The sequence below is a fragment of the Physeter macrocephalus genome, chromosome 6 (assembly GCF_002837175.3).
Source record: "Physeter macrocephalus isolate SW-GA chromosome 6, ASM283717v5, whole genome shotgun sequence".
NCBI lineage: Eukaryota > Metazoa > Chordata > Mammalia > Artiodactyla > Physeteridae > Physeter > Physeter macrocephalus.
Window position 1 is genome coordinate 34,708,080 of NC_041219.1, and position 18,343 is coordinate 34,726,422.

At 41.4% G+C, this 18,343-nt stretch overlaps 1 protein-coding gene across 7 annotated transcripts in view; it reads left to right on the forward strand.

The window, feature by feature from the left end:
• MYBPC1 (myosin binding protein C1) overlaps nucleotides 1–18,343 on the forward strand; it is a 102,008-nt gene that overhangs the window by 73,051 nt on the left and 10,614 nt on the right. For all 7 annotated transcript variants that reach the window (XM_028490491.2, XM_028490492.2, XM_028490493.2 and 4 more), the window contains 8 exons: nucleotides 195–299; nucleotides 1,060–1,248; nucleotides 2,915–3,049; nucleotides 6,141–6,194; nucleotides 7,129–7,296; nucleotides 10,995–11,083; nucleotides 13,861–14,056; nucleotides 16,798–16,937. In XM_028490491.2, coding sequence (XP_028346292.1) covers nucleotides 195–299; nucleotides 1,060–1,248; nucleotides 2,915–3,049; nucleotides 6,141–6,194; nucleotides 7,129–7,296; nucleotides 10,995–11,083; nucleotides 13,861–14,056; nucleotides 16,798–16,937 — 1,076 coding nt within the window. The remainder of the gene's footprint in view (nucleotides 1–194; nucleotides 300–1,059; nucleotides 1,249–2,914; nucleotides 3,050–6,140; nucleotides 6,195–7,128; nucleotides 7,297–10,994; nucleotides 11,084–13,860; nucleotides 14,057–16,797; nucleotides 16,938–18,343) is intronic.

Sequence of the window (18,343 nt, forward strand, 5' to 3'; positions counted from 1 at the left end):
ACAAATTAGTTACCCAGTGCACTTCAGTAAACATGGAAAAATAATAAGAAATAAGCTTGCTTCTATTATTATCATCCAAAAACATATTTTCCAATGAACATTCTTCTTTGTGCTCTCACTCCCTCAATTTTATTTTATTTTATTTTATTTTATTCTATTCTATTCTATTCTATTCTATTTTTTGTTTGCTACAGATGTCCCTGATCCTCCAGTGGCGCCGAATGTGACTCATGTGGGAGATGATTGGTGCATTATGAACTGGGAGCCTCCTGTCTATGATGGAGGGTCCCCAATCTTAGGTAACTGCGTGTTGGTCCATCTGTGGAGCTGCCAGTGGAGTTGGTGTCCTCTTTATGCACATTAGTACAAAGCACATTTTAAAATACTGCATTTAGAAGAAAACTTTTAAATATCCATTCACATTGAAATATATTGGGGGATGCTTTATAAGTACTTGAGATTTAAATAGCTCTGAAGAATATCATCTGATTGCCTGTCCTCTTTTTTTGTTTGACATTTCTGTTCAATATCTAATTTGAAACAACTATAAGTCTAACTTTATTCTGGTCAGTAAATGCCTAGATCCATAGAATTATGTCTATGAGGCAATTTCTTCTAGAGTTAAATACTTAGAAGAATTTGCTTCCCCTGTGGAACAGGACCTTGCTTCTACTTGCTAATAATGAAACTCACAAAACTGGTTATTTCCCCCTTCTTACATTGCTGGGACTCAAAGTCACATCTGTTGCTCAAATAGAGTGACTATGTAAGTTTCTATGGCCTACATATCTGTGGTTTATTTTTTTCTCTTCTCTTCCTAATGCAATTTTAATTTTTTCTAGTCTTATTATTTTTATCTATAGCCCATGATGTTAATATTTGTATTCTTTATAATCTCTCTCAAAAAACCAATGGAATAAGATGGGCTAAAAATACATATATGACTATTTCACTTAGAGTGCTGAGAATATGGGAAATTTTTGAACATTCTAATATCTGACAAAGTTTAATTTTGGAGACCAAGGAAAAACTTCAGTTTCCATTTTGTGTCCCCTTCAGGTTACTTCATTGAGAGGAAAAAGAAGCAAAGCTCCAGGTGGATGAGGCTGAATTTTGATCTCTGCAAAGAAACAACCTTTGAGCCCAAGAAGATGATTGAAGGTGTGGCCTACGAGGTCCGCATCTTTGCCGTCAATGCCATTGGCCTCTCCAAGCCCAGTATGCCCTCCAAACCTTTTGTTCCATTGGGTGAGTCAAGAGAGGTGTGTCTTTGTCATGAAAATCGTTGCCCCGATTGTGACTGCTTCCTTCTGACCTCTAACTGGAGCAGACCTGGAAGCTTCTTAGAGTGATACAGGAGTAGGAGACTAGAGGTGGTTAGGGGCAATTTTCTAAGAAATTACAAACAACACAATAGAATTGAATGCCTTCATAATGTAGGCCCTGGAATTTATTACCAGAATTCCAAGGACAGCTGTGGGTGGCTCTGTTTGCCCCTCCCCACTGGAAACATGTAGCTGGGCCCATTGACACAAGATTATCCCCATTTGTCCTTCTGAAAGTATAATCCAGCGCCCTGGTGTAAACACTATAACTAAAACAAATTGACAGGGCTTCCCTGGTGGCGCAGTGGTTGGGAGTCCGCCTGCCGATGCAGGGGACACGGGTTCGTGCCCCGGTCCGGGAAGATCCCACATGCCGCGGAGTGGCTGGGCCCGTGAGCCATGGCCACTGAGCCTGCGCGTCCGGAGCCTGTGCTCCGCGACGGGAGAGGCCACAACAGGGAGAGGCCTGCGTACCGCAAAAAAAAACAAAAACAAAAACAAATTGACATCAATTCAACCAAGCACACTTGAAAGCTAGTCTCTTTGCTTTATAGTCACACTTTAAATGTTATCTATTGAACCAAAAAAGTCAGTTCAGTAAAGGCAAAGAAAGAGAAGACAAGACGTCTTCACTGGCCGCTGAGCCTGCGCGTCCGGAGCCTGTGCTCCGCGACGGGAGAGGCCACAACAGGGAGAGGCCTGCGTACCGCAAAAAAAAACAAAAACAAAAACAAATTGACATCAATTCAACCAAGCACACTTGAAAGCTAGTCTCTTTGCTTTATAGTCACACTTTAAATGTTATCTATTGAACCAAAAAAGTCAGTTCAGTAAAGGCAAAGAAAGAGAAGACAAGACGTCTTCACTATTTTCTGGTAGTGAGTAAATTTTTCAATAGAAATATTTAGTACAAGAGTTTGCACTTTAAAATTAGAAAGTTATGGAAAATTTACTCTAGATCATTATATCTCAAACTTTGACTTTTTCAACTTCCTGGGCCTCCCAGACTCCCATGTCAACCTCCCAAATGGAGGGAAAGTGTGACAGCATTGATAAAAAAATTTACACATCTGGCAGATCTTTGCCATAAGCACAGCATATGCTCGAGGAGTCTCATTGAATTTTATTAACACGTGGGGGCTTCTATGTATATTATTTATTATTTATTTATTTATTTACTTACTTACTTACTTATTTTTAGCCGTGTTGGGTCTTCGTTGCTGCGTGTGGGCTTTCTCTAGTTGCGGTGAGCAGGGACTACTCTTCGTTGAGGTACACAGCCTTCTCATTGCGGTGGCTACTCTTGTTGCAGAGCACAGGCTCTAGGCGTGCAGGCTTCAGTAGCTGTGGCACAAGGGCTTCAGTAGTTGTGGCTCGCGGGCTTAGTTGCTCAGCGGCATGTGGGATCTTCCCGGACCAGGGCTCGAACCCGTGTCCCCTGCATTGGCAGGTATATTCTTAATCACTGTGCCACCAGGGAAGTCCCTGTGTATATTTTTATTTGTATCCTAGTTCATTTTATCACAGTTCCTGTGCCATAATTCTGTAGTTAATAATTTCTTCTTTTTCTGTCTCTTTTATCTCTGAAGCTGTAACCAGCCCACCTACTCTTCTGGCTGTTGACTCTGTAACTGACACCACTGTCACAATGAAGTGGCGGCCCCCCGACCATATTGGTGCAGCAGGTTTAGATGGCTATGTGCTAGAGTATTGCTTTGAAGGAAGTAAGTACAACTAGTAGTTCAAATGAATACCATCATCAATAGGTGAGATATGCCCCCCTTTTGTTTCTCTTTCTTGGGAACTCATCTCCTTCCTACTGAAAATGACAACAAGCCAAAGGTCATCCTTCTGTGATGGATGAGAATTTAGCCCTTCTTTGTTACTTGACTAACAAATTGAGATCTCAAAAATATCCCAGGTAGGCTCCCAGATCCGACACCATGAGTGATCTAGGACATAGGAGGAGAGATTCTGACCAAACTTCAGGGACTCCCACTTCTTGAATTGGTGGAATTAAAATGTACCAAAGCAAAATAAAATTCTAGGTAGGATAAAGCAAGTTGCAAATTCTAAACTCTATACTGAGCAGAGGTCAGCTATCAACAGAGCTGTCTATTTCTGGGTAATAAAGAGAGATTATATACTTGACTATCTGGTGATCAATGCTGCCTTCTTAAAGGGAAAAAAAAGAATATTTAAGGACAACTTTCAGTGTTTAAAAGAATCAGCATTAAATCCCAGAGGGTGTAAGAAATAGATTCAACATTATGGCAGTGACTTGTCTCAGGATATGGGTGCATAAAAATTTAATGGCTTAAATTTAGGAGGGGAAGAGAAACAGGCAAAAAAAACCCTTGCTGATAGAAATAATAGAAAAAGAGAAAATGACACAAGAAAATATAGGCCAGAGTGTACCTAAAACCAAAAAAAGATGTGAAATTCACTAAAAGCCTCTTGTGTTTTTGATTTCATACTTGTCATGATTTGGAGATGGGTGAATAAAATTGCCCCAGCTCTGGACTCGGGCTGCATTCTAGGTCGTGGTAGGGAAACAATCCACCAGGGAAGTTTGTTCCTATCTCCACAAATGAGAGGCCCACACTTGCCTCTAACTCTAAGACAACTCTTTGGACCCCAAACTATAATGTGGATCTTACGTGAAGGAAAGAGAGACTCCAGAGCATGTTTGGGAAACCAGGAGTGTGAACACCTTCCCAGAAGGAAAACCTCTATGGAGAAGAAATTTCTAACTTTGAAGAGAAAACTGCTGAAAAAGAAGCCCCAGGCTTCTGGATGGGGGCACACATGGAAATAACCAGTGTTGGTCAGGAGAGTAGAGAGAAAGGGGGAATAAAGCATCTTGGTAACACTCAGTTCCGTTTGCATGCACTCACTCACAGAACACTATTGTTGATTCTTCCAGGGCTTAGAAAGCCACTAACCAAAACCAGTGGAGACATTATAATCTTGAGTGCTTTGGAGTATGGTTTATTCCCATTCCATTCCCCTCCCCCAATTTGAAAAACTCCCAAGCCTTCCTCTCTGTTATTTATACCGCCCAGCTAGCAGAACTTCCCAATCTTCTGTGTGATGGGGCTGCTGAATACAAACCTTTTGTGTATGTATGAAACAGAGCAAATTGTTTACTCTTTTCTTTCTGATAGGTTTAAAAAGTAAGAAGATACAGCAAAATGATAGATGGCAGTCATTTTGATGTTACCCACCTTAGATAAAATACAACGAACTGTATTTTACATAATTCTGTGTGTGTTCTGTGTAGATATATATGTATACCCCGCATATACATATATATATATGTACACAATCATTATTATGTATATATTTTGCCACATAACGTTTTGGAATTAGCTTTCTATGGAAGTTCTTTTATAACGTGTATATCTTTGTTCTTGCAGTCTTTTCTTACTTCCTTTATGTGGCTGCCCTCTTCTTCATTCTCTTTTAATGGCTGTTGTCCTCCAGACTAATTTTCTGTAGTGTTTAATGCTTTCAGATATGGCAGGTTTTAGTCTGTAAGAGAATTCTTTCTTTTATAAGATCGTGTGTTGGTTTGGACTCTGTCTTTCTCTTGGTGTTTCTTTTATTGTTTAATGCCTGCACTATTTTACTCTTCTTCACCCTGGTTCTTTCTTTTCTTCCTTAAAAATTCTCCTCATGTATTAAATAATTTTCACATTCCTTTCCCGTCCCCTGGACACCGTTTTCTTTCTCTCTTTCCCTCAAGTAGTTCAGATGCGAAGAGATGTTTTCGTTTCCCTCTGGTCTTGTTTCGTCCTGTTTTCTCTTGAAATTTTCTTCTTCCCTAGTTCTTCACTGTTTCATGCATGTTTTCTCAGTCTCCTATTTCACGTTCTCATCAATCGTCTCTTGATTATGAAAACATCAACATGGTAGCTCCCAGACAGACCATTGGCTTCAAGGTGTATCTCTTTTTCAAAGTCCTGAGTAATTTGTATCATCCACATGCTTCTCCCTTGCTGTTCCTTCTCCCTGATACGCCTAGAGGGTTGAAATAAGAGAGAGGAGAAGGTTGCAAGAGGGGCCCGTCTAGTCCCCATCCCCCTGCTCCATTCCTGATAACCTAGATGGTCATCATCCCAAACTAGTGGGGTACACCTACAGGCACTCTGTGAGTCAGCAGCCTTCCCTCCACCCATGTGGAATGCAGGAACCAGGACAGCTCAGTCTGCCAGACCAAGAGCTTGTTGCCGTGGCAACCAGGGGCTGCCTCCTGGGCTGCTGGGGCAGTTTCCACTTCCATGGAGAGCATTTTCATTTCCTGGTAAGACGGGACTGGCCGTATCTCAAGTGCCCTCACTCCCAGACTCTGATGGGTGAGCCCCATAGTGGGAGAACTGTGTTCCCTGGGGACCCACAGGACCCTCCCAGGCTGAAGTAGCAGGGACAGGAGCGAGGGTAGACTGTTCCACTGTGCACTGCTCCCTGTGGAGTCCGGGACCTGCTCCGCCTTTGTCTTCGGGGTCTTGCTTTGTTGTTCTCTACCTCTTGCTCCCACAGTTGGAGGTGCCCCAGCCTCCTTTCTCCTCCCCTTCTCAGTGGCAGGTGCCTCAGGACAAAAAAAGACCCACAGTCTGAATAGAGGAGGCTGTGCCCCTCCTGAGGAATTCCCCCCTCCTCTAATATGTTTGGTCTCTTCTGTCACTGTTCTGAAGACAAATATCTTTGCATACTTTGCACACTTTACTAACAGAGAATGCTGACTACTGATATGATTTTCTTCTGTTGTGAAAGTGGGTGTCTTTAATTAATTTTAATGATGGATTCTCAAAGGTACATCAGCAAAACAGTCTGGTGAAAATGGGGAGGCTGCATATGATCTACCAGGTAAAGTATTCTCTGAAAGTTCTCAAACTTTCTTACTGTATGATAAAGTTTCTGGGAATGTTCCATGCCCCAGCCTGAAGTACACCCACACACAAAAAAGCCCTTAGAGATGGAGGGGGAGGGCGGGCGGTGAATTTATAATGTGGGATCCAAGCTTTCTTTTTTCCCCCCGTGGGCATAATAATGCATACAAACTTTTAGAACCTGAAATATTTGTAAAACCTGGATTCTGGGTTTAAATTTTCTTGCTGTTGTAGACAAAGCCACCAAAAGCATTTAAAAAATCGGAACTTTTGATTGTGGTGAAAGGTCGTGCCAATTCCTTATGAGGTCTTGGCTGCTGAGTTGTGGCTCCTTTTGCCGTGGATATAAGCTTCTTTTCTGCATCATTGGGAGCATGATCAGATTTCCCATGCCCATATTAATGTCTTATAATAATAAACCAGCCAGGATAAAATGGGGAGATCATATGACTGTAAAGGTTGGTGTCTCTCATTCATAAGAATAGCATTTTCCTCTTTTTCTGAACTTTAATGTATATAGATGGTTAAACATCATGGTTACATCAATTGTAAAAATGTACCTTGTAAAACCAAATTGGGTTAAACTACTACAAAATTCCTGGGACAGTTACCATTGTTCAGGATACCCTAGTATCCTGAACAAGAGGTTTTTCAAAGATGGCAGAATCTGATTATCATTCTTCCTGCTATTTACATTAGCCATTCTAGGCCATTTTTCATTTAAATATGAAAAACACCCAGCCGTGTAGTCTGAGTCCAGACCAAAGTCACATTCCCTCCAAATGATTTAATTTTGAGTAAAATACTAATTTGGAGTTGACTGTTTAACAGGATGATTTCTTTCACTAACCACCATTCTTCCTTCTTGTCTTTTCTTTCGTTTTTTTTTTTTTTTCCTTAATGGATTTTAGAGGACAGCTGGATAGTTGCAAACACAGAGCTGATCGAGAAGACCAAGTTCACCATCACAGGTCTGCCAACGGATGCAAGGATCTTTGTGCGTGTGAAAGCTGTGAACGCCGCCGGTGCCAGCGAGCCCAAGTACTACTCTCAGCCCATCCTTGTGAAAGAAATCATAGGTAGGTGGCAAGGCTTTCAAAATTTTGTCTCCATTTCACATTTTTTTTAACCTCTTTCTTTCTCAAACCCTCCTATTTTGTTGTCACTCCTTTGATATTTTATTAATATCTCCTGGGAGTTAGAAATGAACAAAACTGCCCTTTATAGGCAGCGTGGGAGGTCAGCTCCCGGTTTATAACTTGGTATGAGTACCAGATAACTACACCAGGTTCCATGAGCCAATAGGCATCTGGGCTGCCTAGTCACAAGGTGGGGGGGCAGCGGTGGGGGAAGCATTTCAAACAAACCATACAGCAGCAAAATGGCTCAAATGAGTCTGCGAGGTCAAAACCATTTTCATAATAATATGAACACATTGTTTTCCCTTTTCAATGCTTGACCTCTGCACTGATGGTACAGAAGTGATGGTGTGTAAAACTGCTGGTGCCTTAGCACAGATCCAATCTGTGCCACCAAATTGTCTGGCTGGTCTTTTCTTCCTCACCACCATGCACTCGCAATTAAAATTAAAGGGCCACTTTTGCCTTGGAGTGTTCCTGATGATACATACGAATCATTTAATGTTCTTAAACCTTGGTTCTTGAGTACACTTTTTTCTATACTCTGTATGACAATGAAATGCAAAGTATTTGTGAAACTCTTACGCTAAATACCGTAGTACGATGGTTGTCTCTAGGAAAAGCATTTGTGCAACTGAATTAGAGCCTAAACTCGTGACCTTTTCCATGAAACTCCATTCTTCCTCAAAAGAATGACAGAGTGACAAACTCTGGCTAGTCAGACTTGGGTATTTGGCAGACATTTTCTAGAAAATGAGTGGAGTGAGCCTGTCACTTGAAGGAAAACAACTTATAGTATTTATTGTCAACTTGTCAATGAAAAACTTTAATCTTTGAAGCAAAAATTAAAATTATGGAAAACTGGTATCCACCATCATGGACTTATCAGCTTTCCAATACTTAAAATCTTTTCTGATGAAGTAGGTGGTGATAGTAGCAAATGTAATTTTTTGACATTGAATAATGCAGTATTTCAACATTTGGACAATCTGCATAATTCATTGAAGCAATATTTTCCAAATGACCAATGCAAGTTAAAAAAAATCATGCGTGGGTAAGATACATTCAAAATGGAAGGCAGACCAGTGGGGTTTAACGTAACAGATATGAAAAGTTCATAGAAGTTTTCAGATTCCATACTGCAGCTAACCCTTAAGAAATTACAGCTCGTGTTTTAGTGTAGAATCAAAGAGGGATACCCACAATTGTCTGAAAAGTTTATTAAGATATTCTTCCTGTCTGTGTGAAGACAAATTTTCTTCATGTACTTCAACCAAAACAGCATATTGCAACAGATTAGAGGCAGAAACAAAGTCCAGCTAGCCTCTATTAAGTCAGACATTAAAGAGATTTGCCAAAATATAAAATAATGCCACTCATATCACAAATTTTTGTTAATGTAAATATGGTTGTTTTCATTTAAATGATATTTATGTTGTTATTATTTTTCAAGCAATAAATATATAAGTATTTCAAAATTTATTGGTTTTAATTTCTAATATGGTAAATATGATAGATACAGTCCACATAAACAAAAAGCTTTGCGGGGCCTTTGATGATTTTTAAGAGTGTAATGGGATTCTGAGACCAAAAAATTTGAGAATCGGTGCTCCAGGGCAAAGAATATTGGGAAGGGGTCTGAACATCTGGATCTGGACCATCTTGAGCCACAGACTTACGGTGTGACTGCCTGAAACCTTTTGGGAGTAAGTTAGGGGATGGATGGACGGATGGATGGATGAATGGATGGATGGTAGAAAGTATGAAGCATGCACATTTTCTTAGTAGATTCTGGAGACAGACTGTGAAAGCTGAGTCCTGTTTCCTTCATTTATTAACCATGTGGTCTCAGGCAAGGGACTTGATCTTCCTGAGCCTTAATTTCTTCATCTGCAAAACGGATACAATAATAGTACTTACCACATCAAGAGGTTGTGAGAGTTGAATAAATTAATCCATGTTATTTGCTTAACAGAATGCTGGCCACATAATATGCCCTTGGTATATGTTAGCTTTCATTATGATGATGGTGTAATGGGCTACAGAACCTCGCTGAGTCTCCTTTTCCTCCTATGTAAAGTTAGGGAGTCAGTTAGAGGATCTCTCAAGTTCTCTTCCAGCTCCAACATTCAGTAATCACCACCACTACCGTCATCACCATCATCTTCCCCTAAAGTTTATTGAGCATTTACTATTCTCAGCCATTATGCTAAACGCTTTATATGGATGACCTTATTTAATCCTCACTACAATGCTGTGAATTAGATGCTGTTATCATCCCAGTTTTACGGAATAGGCTGAGACCAGATCTACTGTCGGATCTGGAACTCAAACCCAGGTCTCTCTGACCCCGCAGTCCATGTGTCTAAGCAGAGCATAGGCCCTGGAAGCTGATTCCAGGTCTAATCCTGGCTATGTCACCTTGGGGCAAGTGACGTAAACCCCTGTTGCTTTAGCTTCTTTATCGTAAAGTAAAAACGGTACCTGTGTCATAAGGTGGCTGTGAGGTTTAAATTGGTCGCTTCGTGAAAAGCATTTACCCCAGTATCTCTTCCATACAGAGCCCTCAAGTGATATGACCCACCTCATCCCTGTGAGCCATGAGCCTTGATTCTCTGCTTCTGATGGGTTTACATCCACATGTTCTAGTATCTTCATGGTGTTTAATTAATGAACATTAATATACAGTGGGCTAGGGCTGCCTATTATATACTTCACCTTAGTCATAAAGGGAGAAAGTTACCATCAAATTCTAACATAATTACATAAATAACAAGTGCTAGGTGCTAAAGCATTTTTTTTTTTTTTTTTTTGGACCCATCTCTTGGCTTGTGGGATCATAGTTTCCTGACCAGGGATCCAACCCGGGCCCCCGGCAGTGAAAGCGTGGAGTCTTAACCACCGGACCGCCAGGGAAGTCCCCGAGATGCTCTAAAGCACCCTAATGCGCTACTGTGTGCTCCTGTGGAGAGCGGAAGATTGTTGGGTCGGGCCTGGGGGACTCGGGTAGACATGAGCCAGCAATTCTGGCTTTTGTTCCCCACTGAGAAGCCCATTTAAAACTGTCTATAAAAACAACTCACGGGCCCAGCCGCTCCGCGGCATGTGGGATCCTCCCAGACCGGGGCGCGAACCCGGTTCCCCTGCATCGGCAGGCGGACGCGCAACCACTGCGCCACCAGGGAAGCCCTAAAGCATTTTTTATTATTATTTTCTGGTGAGAAAAAATGGGCAGTCCTACCAGCTAATGTGGTGACTGTAGATCTTTTATGGAATGTTCATTGGAGAATATACTCACTGTTAGAAACTAAGAAAACAATATATAAGGTCCTAAGAGAAAATTTAGTGTTTTTCTATAAAGTTGCTTTAGGCTTATAATAAAAATAGGAAGTTGTAGTAAAATTAAGGAGGTCAGGGAATAATCTTGTTGAGTCAAACTGTTAAAACATCTCTCCCTGAAGGAAACGTTTGGAACCAAAATTACCACGTATAATCTGTTAGTAACCCAGCTAAGATTTTTAGTTCAGAGACATGAGCATAGGGAAGTCCTGGTGAGTATCATGACAAGTATGCTTATGTAATGCTGCTTCCGGTGTATAATACTGACTGCAAAATTACACTCTTCTGCTGTCATTCAGAGGCTCCAAAGATTCGCATCCCAAGGCACCTAAAGCAAACCTACATCCGCAGAGTTGGAGAAGCCATCAATATGGTTATACCTTTCCAGGTAATAATTCAGGGTCGCTCATTTTCTCTTTCCCATGCTGGGGTGTTTACGGAGTAGAGGGAGGGACTCTAGCATTTAAGTTATTTGTGATTCAGAATTTCCTCAGAGGAAGAGCAGGAAAGGATGGAGGAGATTTGGAGAGCGATTAAACAACCTCCTGCTTTACAAGTACAGAAATCTTTAAAACTGTCATAGATTTTCCTTCTGCATGAGATAAATGAGACCTAGTCTTGTCTGAAGCTCAAGGACCACAGGGCGCCAGAGAGAAAACACCAAGGAGACACCTAAACAAGAAATGCTTAAAGATCTTTCTGGTTCTATTCATCTGTAAAACTGCTCTTCCTTTTAAGTGAAGCTCTTGGTGTAACATTCAGGAAAGCAACATGTCCTTACTTCCCATGATTACCCCAAACCACACTCGAATCACCCAAATTCCAATGAGGGATAACTGAAATTTGAAATTTTGATGCCCTAACTGAAATAAATGAACATTGTTAAATCATCGCTCCCTCAAAAGAATCTGTTGTTTCTAAGATTGACCAGGCTTTGCATATGATAATCACTTTTGGTCTCTCTCTCTCTCTCTCTCTCACACACACACACACACACACACACACACACACACACACACACACACTGCACCATTACCTCCTTACTCATTTGATTCCTTTTATGCCTCTAAACAGTGCTGTTCAATAGAACTTTCTGTGATGATAGGAATGTTCTGTGTATGCAACGTCCAATATGGTAGCCAGCAGCCAAACGTGGCTATTGAGGACTTGAAAGGGGCAGCTAGGAACTAGGCCAACTGGGGAAATGAATTTTTAATCTTCCTTAATTTTAATTAGTTTTAGTTTAAATGGCCACATTGAGCTTGCGGCTGTTACGTCAGACAGCATGGCCTTAGAACTAGAATTTAGGTCTCTGCGAACATTTGGATACACACACACACACACACACACACGCACGCAGAGCTGGTTCAAACACAGGCTCCCATGAAAACTAACCTAAAGGGACAGCCAGTTCAGGCCATTCTCATGGCACCTGGGGCCCAGCCTTAGAAGAGGCAGTTAGCTTCTACATACACAGCACATGAAATCAGAACGGAAGTCAAGGAGGACGTGAGTGTGAACACAGCAGAGGAGGAAGATGATGGCTTGGCAAGGTTCCTCCCACTTCTGCCCTCCCACAGCCTAAAAAAAAAACCAGGAGCTGGCACAAGGCGGGCACCCAGGACCCAGCCCCAGCCCTGGACTGGGGCTGGGTCAGCCCTCTAGTTTCCACATCATGTCAACAGCTAGGGCTGATTCCAGTTCCCAGATCTTGTTGGGAGTGGGGGAGTGTATTCAGCTCTGTCCCTGGGTCTGGGAGAGGAGAGTGCAGGAGAACAGGGCCCTCATAGGTGTGGCATCCCCAGGGGCTGGTCAGCTACCAGGAAGGGGGTGATGAGACTAGGATGTCATGTTTGTGTATTTATGTAACCTCTGAAGTTCTCGAACCTTTTCTCATTTGAGCCCCAGATGCACCTTGTGAGGCAGGAATGGCAGGTTTCCTTACCCCCTTGAGAAGGGAAGAAACTGACATTCAGAGAAGTTCAGTGACTTGCGCAAAGTCACACAGCAAATAAATGGTAGTGCCATGAACAGAGTCTATACCTGCAGACACTGAATCCAGTGCTTTTTTCGCTCCATAAGTTATCAGAGAACTCAGTTTTTTTCCCCAGTAGTTAATAGTAAATTGTACACTTAAGGAAATGAGACCTGGAACTATTTTTCCCATCTTTAACAATATTGTTCTCTACTTCCCATATGCACATCTGAGCACCTGCAACCATTCTTCAAGCCCTGTGGGGAGGGGTTTGATGTGTGTCTCTCACATTCCTTAGCAGAACCTATCAACAAGCCACATTAGGAGCCCATGGGAAGGCTGTGCGTTACCCGACAGAATTAATGCTTGATTCCTGTCTGTGGGGTGAGCCTGGGTGCTCAGGAATCCTAGGAAGTTCCTTTGTAACGTAAACTGAAACTCATGTCCTTGAATGAGATTATAATTACTGAAAGTCTGCTCTTAAAGAATAGTTTCAGCTGCTAGAGAGAACAGAGAGAGAATTACAGACAAGTCTGAAATGAGCAACACAGTACAGTGGAACAATAATAATCATTAGCACGTAGATGATATTAATGAAACACCTCTGCAGTGCGCAGAAGCTTTCTAAGAACTTCACTTGTGATAACCACCCTGAAGAAAGGTACTCTCGTTCCATTTTACAGATTGGGAAACTGAGGCAGAGAGTTTAAGTAACTTGCCCAAAGTCACACAGCTATTAAGTAGTAGAGTCAGGATCCAAATACAGATTCTAGGGTCCCAGGGCCCATGTTCTGAACCATTAGGCTGTGATGTGCAGGCTTTGGAGCTGAAGAGACCTGGCTAGAAGATCAGGTTCCAGCACTTAGCTGCAAGGCCTTGTGCAAGTCATTTAATACCTTTACCAAAAAAAAAAAAAAAAAAATGAGGATAATGATACTTATCCTGATGTGAAGAGTAAGGGAAGTTATAAATATCGTGTACCTTACGTACTACCTTGCATACAGAATGTAATCGATGGGCAATAGTGAATATTACGTTACTGCTGTAACTACCCACCACCAGACCATTTTCCGACCTTGCCTAGGATGGGGTAAGCCACTGCCCATTTTTTTAATGCTGAAAAAAAATCTGGAGACAATCTGATCCCCTCCCGCCTCTACTTTTTCTGTCTTTTTTTTTTTTCTTTTAAGGGAAAACCAAGACCAGAATTAACTTGGAAGAAAGATGGTGCACGTATTGATAAGAATCAGATCAACATTCGCAACTCTGAGACCGATACAATCATATTTATCAGAAAAGCAGAGAGGAGCCATTCTGGGAAATATGATCTGCAGGTCAAAGTGGAAAAATTCGTCGAAACTGCATCCATCGATATCCAGGTTGTTGGTAGGTTTGGAGGAGGGAACTAGAACATTCTATATGGAGACAAATTGTCCTTGTCAATAAGGCAAGAGTCAGAATTTCTTCTGTTTGACTGGCTCTACAGAAAATTCCTCTTTTTAGAATTTAAAAAAATAGATAAATTAGGAAGATTGGTTAGCATTTTAGAATAATTTTTCACTGACTAAAAGGACGGATCATGGGAGACTTAGGGCATATATAGTAAAGAAAATTAATGTATGTACTTTCTAGTGAAAACTATCAGTACTGTTTTACAATCCAGTTCTCTCTTACTCTGTTTCGCAACTCTTCAATGATAAACCTATTTCCCATGTTGAATTCTTGCATTAAGAAAACATTATAGATTCTAGATATAGTTTAACATGTTTCTTACTACATTTAAAATTTGCTAATAGTAACGTTAATGGAGAATGAAGAATTTTTATTAAATGTAAGAAAGGTATACCTAAACAGAGTTAAACAGAGACTGAATTGTGGTTGGTCGTGCAGGGCTTAGATACTTACCTGTCCAAACAAGGTTAGTTCTTACTTGTTTTCACAATTAGGACAATAGAGGGAGGATCTCTTACAAGTAGACCCTTCTCGCTTGAACTGTTCTATAATGTTTGCAACGTCAGGAAATAAATTTAAGAGCAGAGTTAGGAGAAGCCTTGTCTCCAATCAGTTTTATGATTACAGTTTAGCACATGTGCTAGAACTAGAGGTTCTCTAACCAAAGGAGCAGCTTCCTGTGGCAAGCCTGCCCTTAGGTGAAAGGTCATGTCCTTTAAACTAAGCAATCTTTTCGTGCTGACTAAACTGTCTTGATTTTTGTTAAGCTGAAAGGAGTGTTGAGGATGTCCTGTGTGCCCTTGGGTCTGGTCTGGCTCCATTTAATTTAATTTAATTAATTTATTTATTTTAAACATCTTTATTGGAGTATAATTGCTTTACAATGGTGTGTTAGTTTCTGCTTTGTAACAAAGTGAATCAGCTATACATATACAGATATCCCCATATCCCCTCCCTCTTGCGTCTCCCTACCACCCTCCCTATCCCACCCCTCTAGGTGGACACAAAGCACCGAGCTGATCTCCCTATGCTATGTGCTGGCTCTGTTTTAATGGAAGCCCTTGTGGTTGGGTCTGGAAGAGCCTTGCCCTCTGAAACACGAGGAAGGACTTTTTTATTTTTCCTACTTTGCCAGGTAGTTACTTTGCCAGGTAGTTACTCGTGCCTGGTACGTCACTCACATGCTCAAAGTTCAATAAATAGTAACAATTAGTATCCTACTTATTTTATTAGTCCCAAATTTATGTTTCTGCCATGAATGTAAAAATCTAGCCATTTACTGTTGGGGAGCAAGTGTTTGAAAAGCTAACGTGAACTTTGAAGACAAAGCAGACCTGGGGTGCAGGTGGGAAGTTGAACTGGGAGAAGACATCTGTCTGTAGGACAAGTTGGTGAAAACAGGAGATAGAAAACTGTGGTTGTAGAGACTCGTTGTTGGTAATTGTAGAAAGGAAGTGAGGATTATCACTGTGGTTTCCCTCCAACCCCGGAGTCCATGAAGACTGCATATTAAATGTTGCTTAAACGAGAGAAAAACATGACCAGAAAGCACTCTGATATTTATTCTTTTCAATCTGACATTTCAAATAGAAATAATTATAGTTGCATTTTAATACCTGAAAAATATTTCAGGACAGAAAGGGTACTGCTTGCACTGCAAAGGATAACATGTGAAATTTCCCTGAAAAAATTAAGAAGTACTATGCAGATACATAATATGATTATTGTCCTTCCTTGAACCTCTATGTGTGTTTTTTTTTTGAGGGGTCTTCCCAATGAAGATTTAGTTTTCTTTTTTATTAATTTTTCTTGAAGTATAGTTGATTTACAATGTTGTGTTAGTTTCTGCTGTACAGCAAAGTGAATACATATACATATATCCACTCCTCTTTAGATTCTATTCCCATATAGGTCATTACAGAGTATTGGGTAGAATTCCCTGTGCTACACAGTAGGTTCTTTTTAGTTATCTATTTTATATATAGTAGTGTTATATGTCAGTCCCAACCTTCCAATTTATCCCTCCCCCAAGTTTTCGTTTACTTGACTTTTGGCCTTTCTGAATGTTACTGCAATTTACTGGAAGGTCAGAGGTCACAGAAATTCATGGTGCAGAAAATAAAGTGAAGAAAGACTTTATTTCTTCATTAATGCATTCTACTTCCATAAAATGGAAACACTGATAAATACAAATGAATCTTGGAGGGAGAGATGGCAGAGGAAATAAGTTTTCCTCACTCCCATTAAAGGTGCCTTTTGAGTGCAGCAGAGGACCTCTCTCACAGACTGTGGGCTTCGGGCCTCTCACCGAAAGCTGGAGCTACACAGCCCAGGTAGGCTCTGTGATTTCAAGTCTAGCATCAGGTTACCTTTCCCATTAGGCAGGGTAGCCTGTGACTCACTGCCAGTAGTTGGCCCCTGGAGGGATGGTTAATGATGTTTGAAGTTTCATTTACATTTTCTTTTCAAAATCCTTTTCTTTCCATGAAGATGAAAGTCAAGGGTTTCCAGATCAGATTAGTAGGAGTGCATTGTACTTCTCCGGAGAAGAAGAATGCAAAAGAAACATGGGTAGAAATACAGGAAGAAAAGGACATTTTTAAATATCCTCCTGTAACAAGGTCTAGGTTGGGGGGAAAGTGACCTCACAGTGATGCCATGAATTCATCCTACAGACCGTCCGGGTCCACCCCAAATTGTGAAGATCAACGATGTCTGGGGAGAGAATGTTGCTCTATCATGGGTACCACCAAAGGATGATGGAAATACCGCCATTACAGGGTACACGATCCAGAAGGCTGACAAGAAGAGCATGGTAAGGTCTGGCTTTCTCTGGTTCAGCAGCAGCAAAATAACATTTCATCAGAAGTAAAGGGGGAAGCATGAGGTCCTCTCTGGTGAGGAACTCATGAGGGTCATGGAGAAGTGATGTGGCACAGTGGAAAGGGTAAAGCCTTGGGAGCCACAAAGAGCTGGACTTGCATTTCCACTTAAAATCACAGATACATGGACAGTCACTTAACCTCTTTGATCTCCATTTCCCTCATCTGTAAAATAAGGACACTGATGTTTACCTCGCTTGTTTATCAAGAGGCTAAAACAGGAACTCCCCTGGCGGTCCACTGGTTAAGACCCCATGCTTCCACCGCGGGGGGTGTGGGTTCGATCCCTGGTCAGGGAACTAAGATCCTGCATGTCGCGCAGTGCGGCCAAAACAATATAAAGCAACTGGAAGAATGCTCAGTAGAATTCAATAAAGTTATTCGTTCAACAAATATTTACTCACTCTGGATTCTGACTCAGATCTGCACCCGTGCAACTTCTTTCTCCTTGTAAAATGAATGCTGGTAGCATGGACTGATGTCGTTAAAAAAAAATTCCAGTTAGAAAAGAAAGATTCTAAAGGTAACAGCATATGCAAAGGTCCTGAGGAGGAAAAGCATTTAGAGTATTCAAGAAGCAACTCATTTGGAGTACGAATGATTATTATCTGTGTTTTATAGTTGAGGAAACTGAGGCTCAAAAGGCTAAATAACTTGCTGGAGATCACCAGATTTTAAATGTTAAAGTCTAGGTCTTTCTCAATCAGAATCCATCCACTACAACTACCATTGCTCTACCTGTAAGTCAATGAATGCATAAATGAATGTTTGGACACAGAATGGCTTGGAGCCACTATTCATTCTCATAGGAAGAGTAAAACATCATACCAAATGATATTGATAGGAAGTCTGCAGGCATTTACACTACTAGATCTCAGTAAGAACTTAGGGTATAATGTTACATTGGATTAATAGAAGGGGAGAGGGTTGGAAAGAGCAGTCTGAGTAACCGGAATGGATTTCAAGCCTTGCCTTTCCATAAACTGTTTCTAGCATGTCTTTCCCCCCACCCCTGGGTGGGTGTCACGTGACAAAATAAGACTTGGCATTTAAAGAAACATGTTTCAGGGCTTCCCTGGTGGCGCAGTGGTTGAGAATCCGCCTGCCGATGCAGGAGACACGGGTTCGTGACCCGGTCCGGGAAGATCCCACACGCCGCGGAGCGGCTGGGCCCGTGAGCCATGGCCGCTGAGCCTGCGCGTCCGGAGCCTGTGCTCCGCAACGGGAGAGGCCACAACAGTGAGAGGCCCGCGTACCACCAAAAAAAAAAAAAAAAAAAAGGAAACATGTTTCAGCCAAACCTGGACAGCTTGAGAGCTAGATCAATGGATGACGTTGC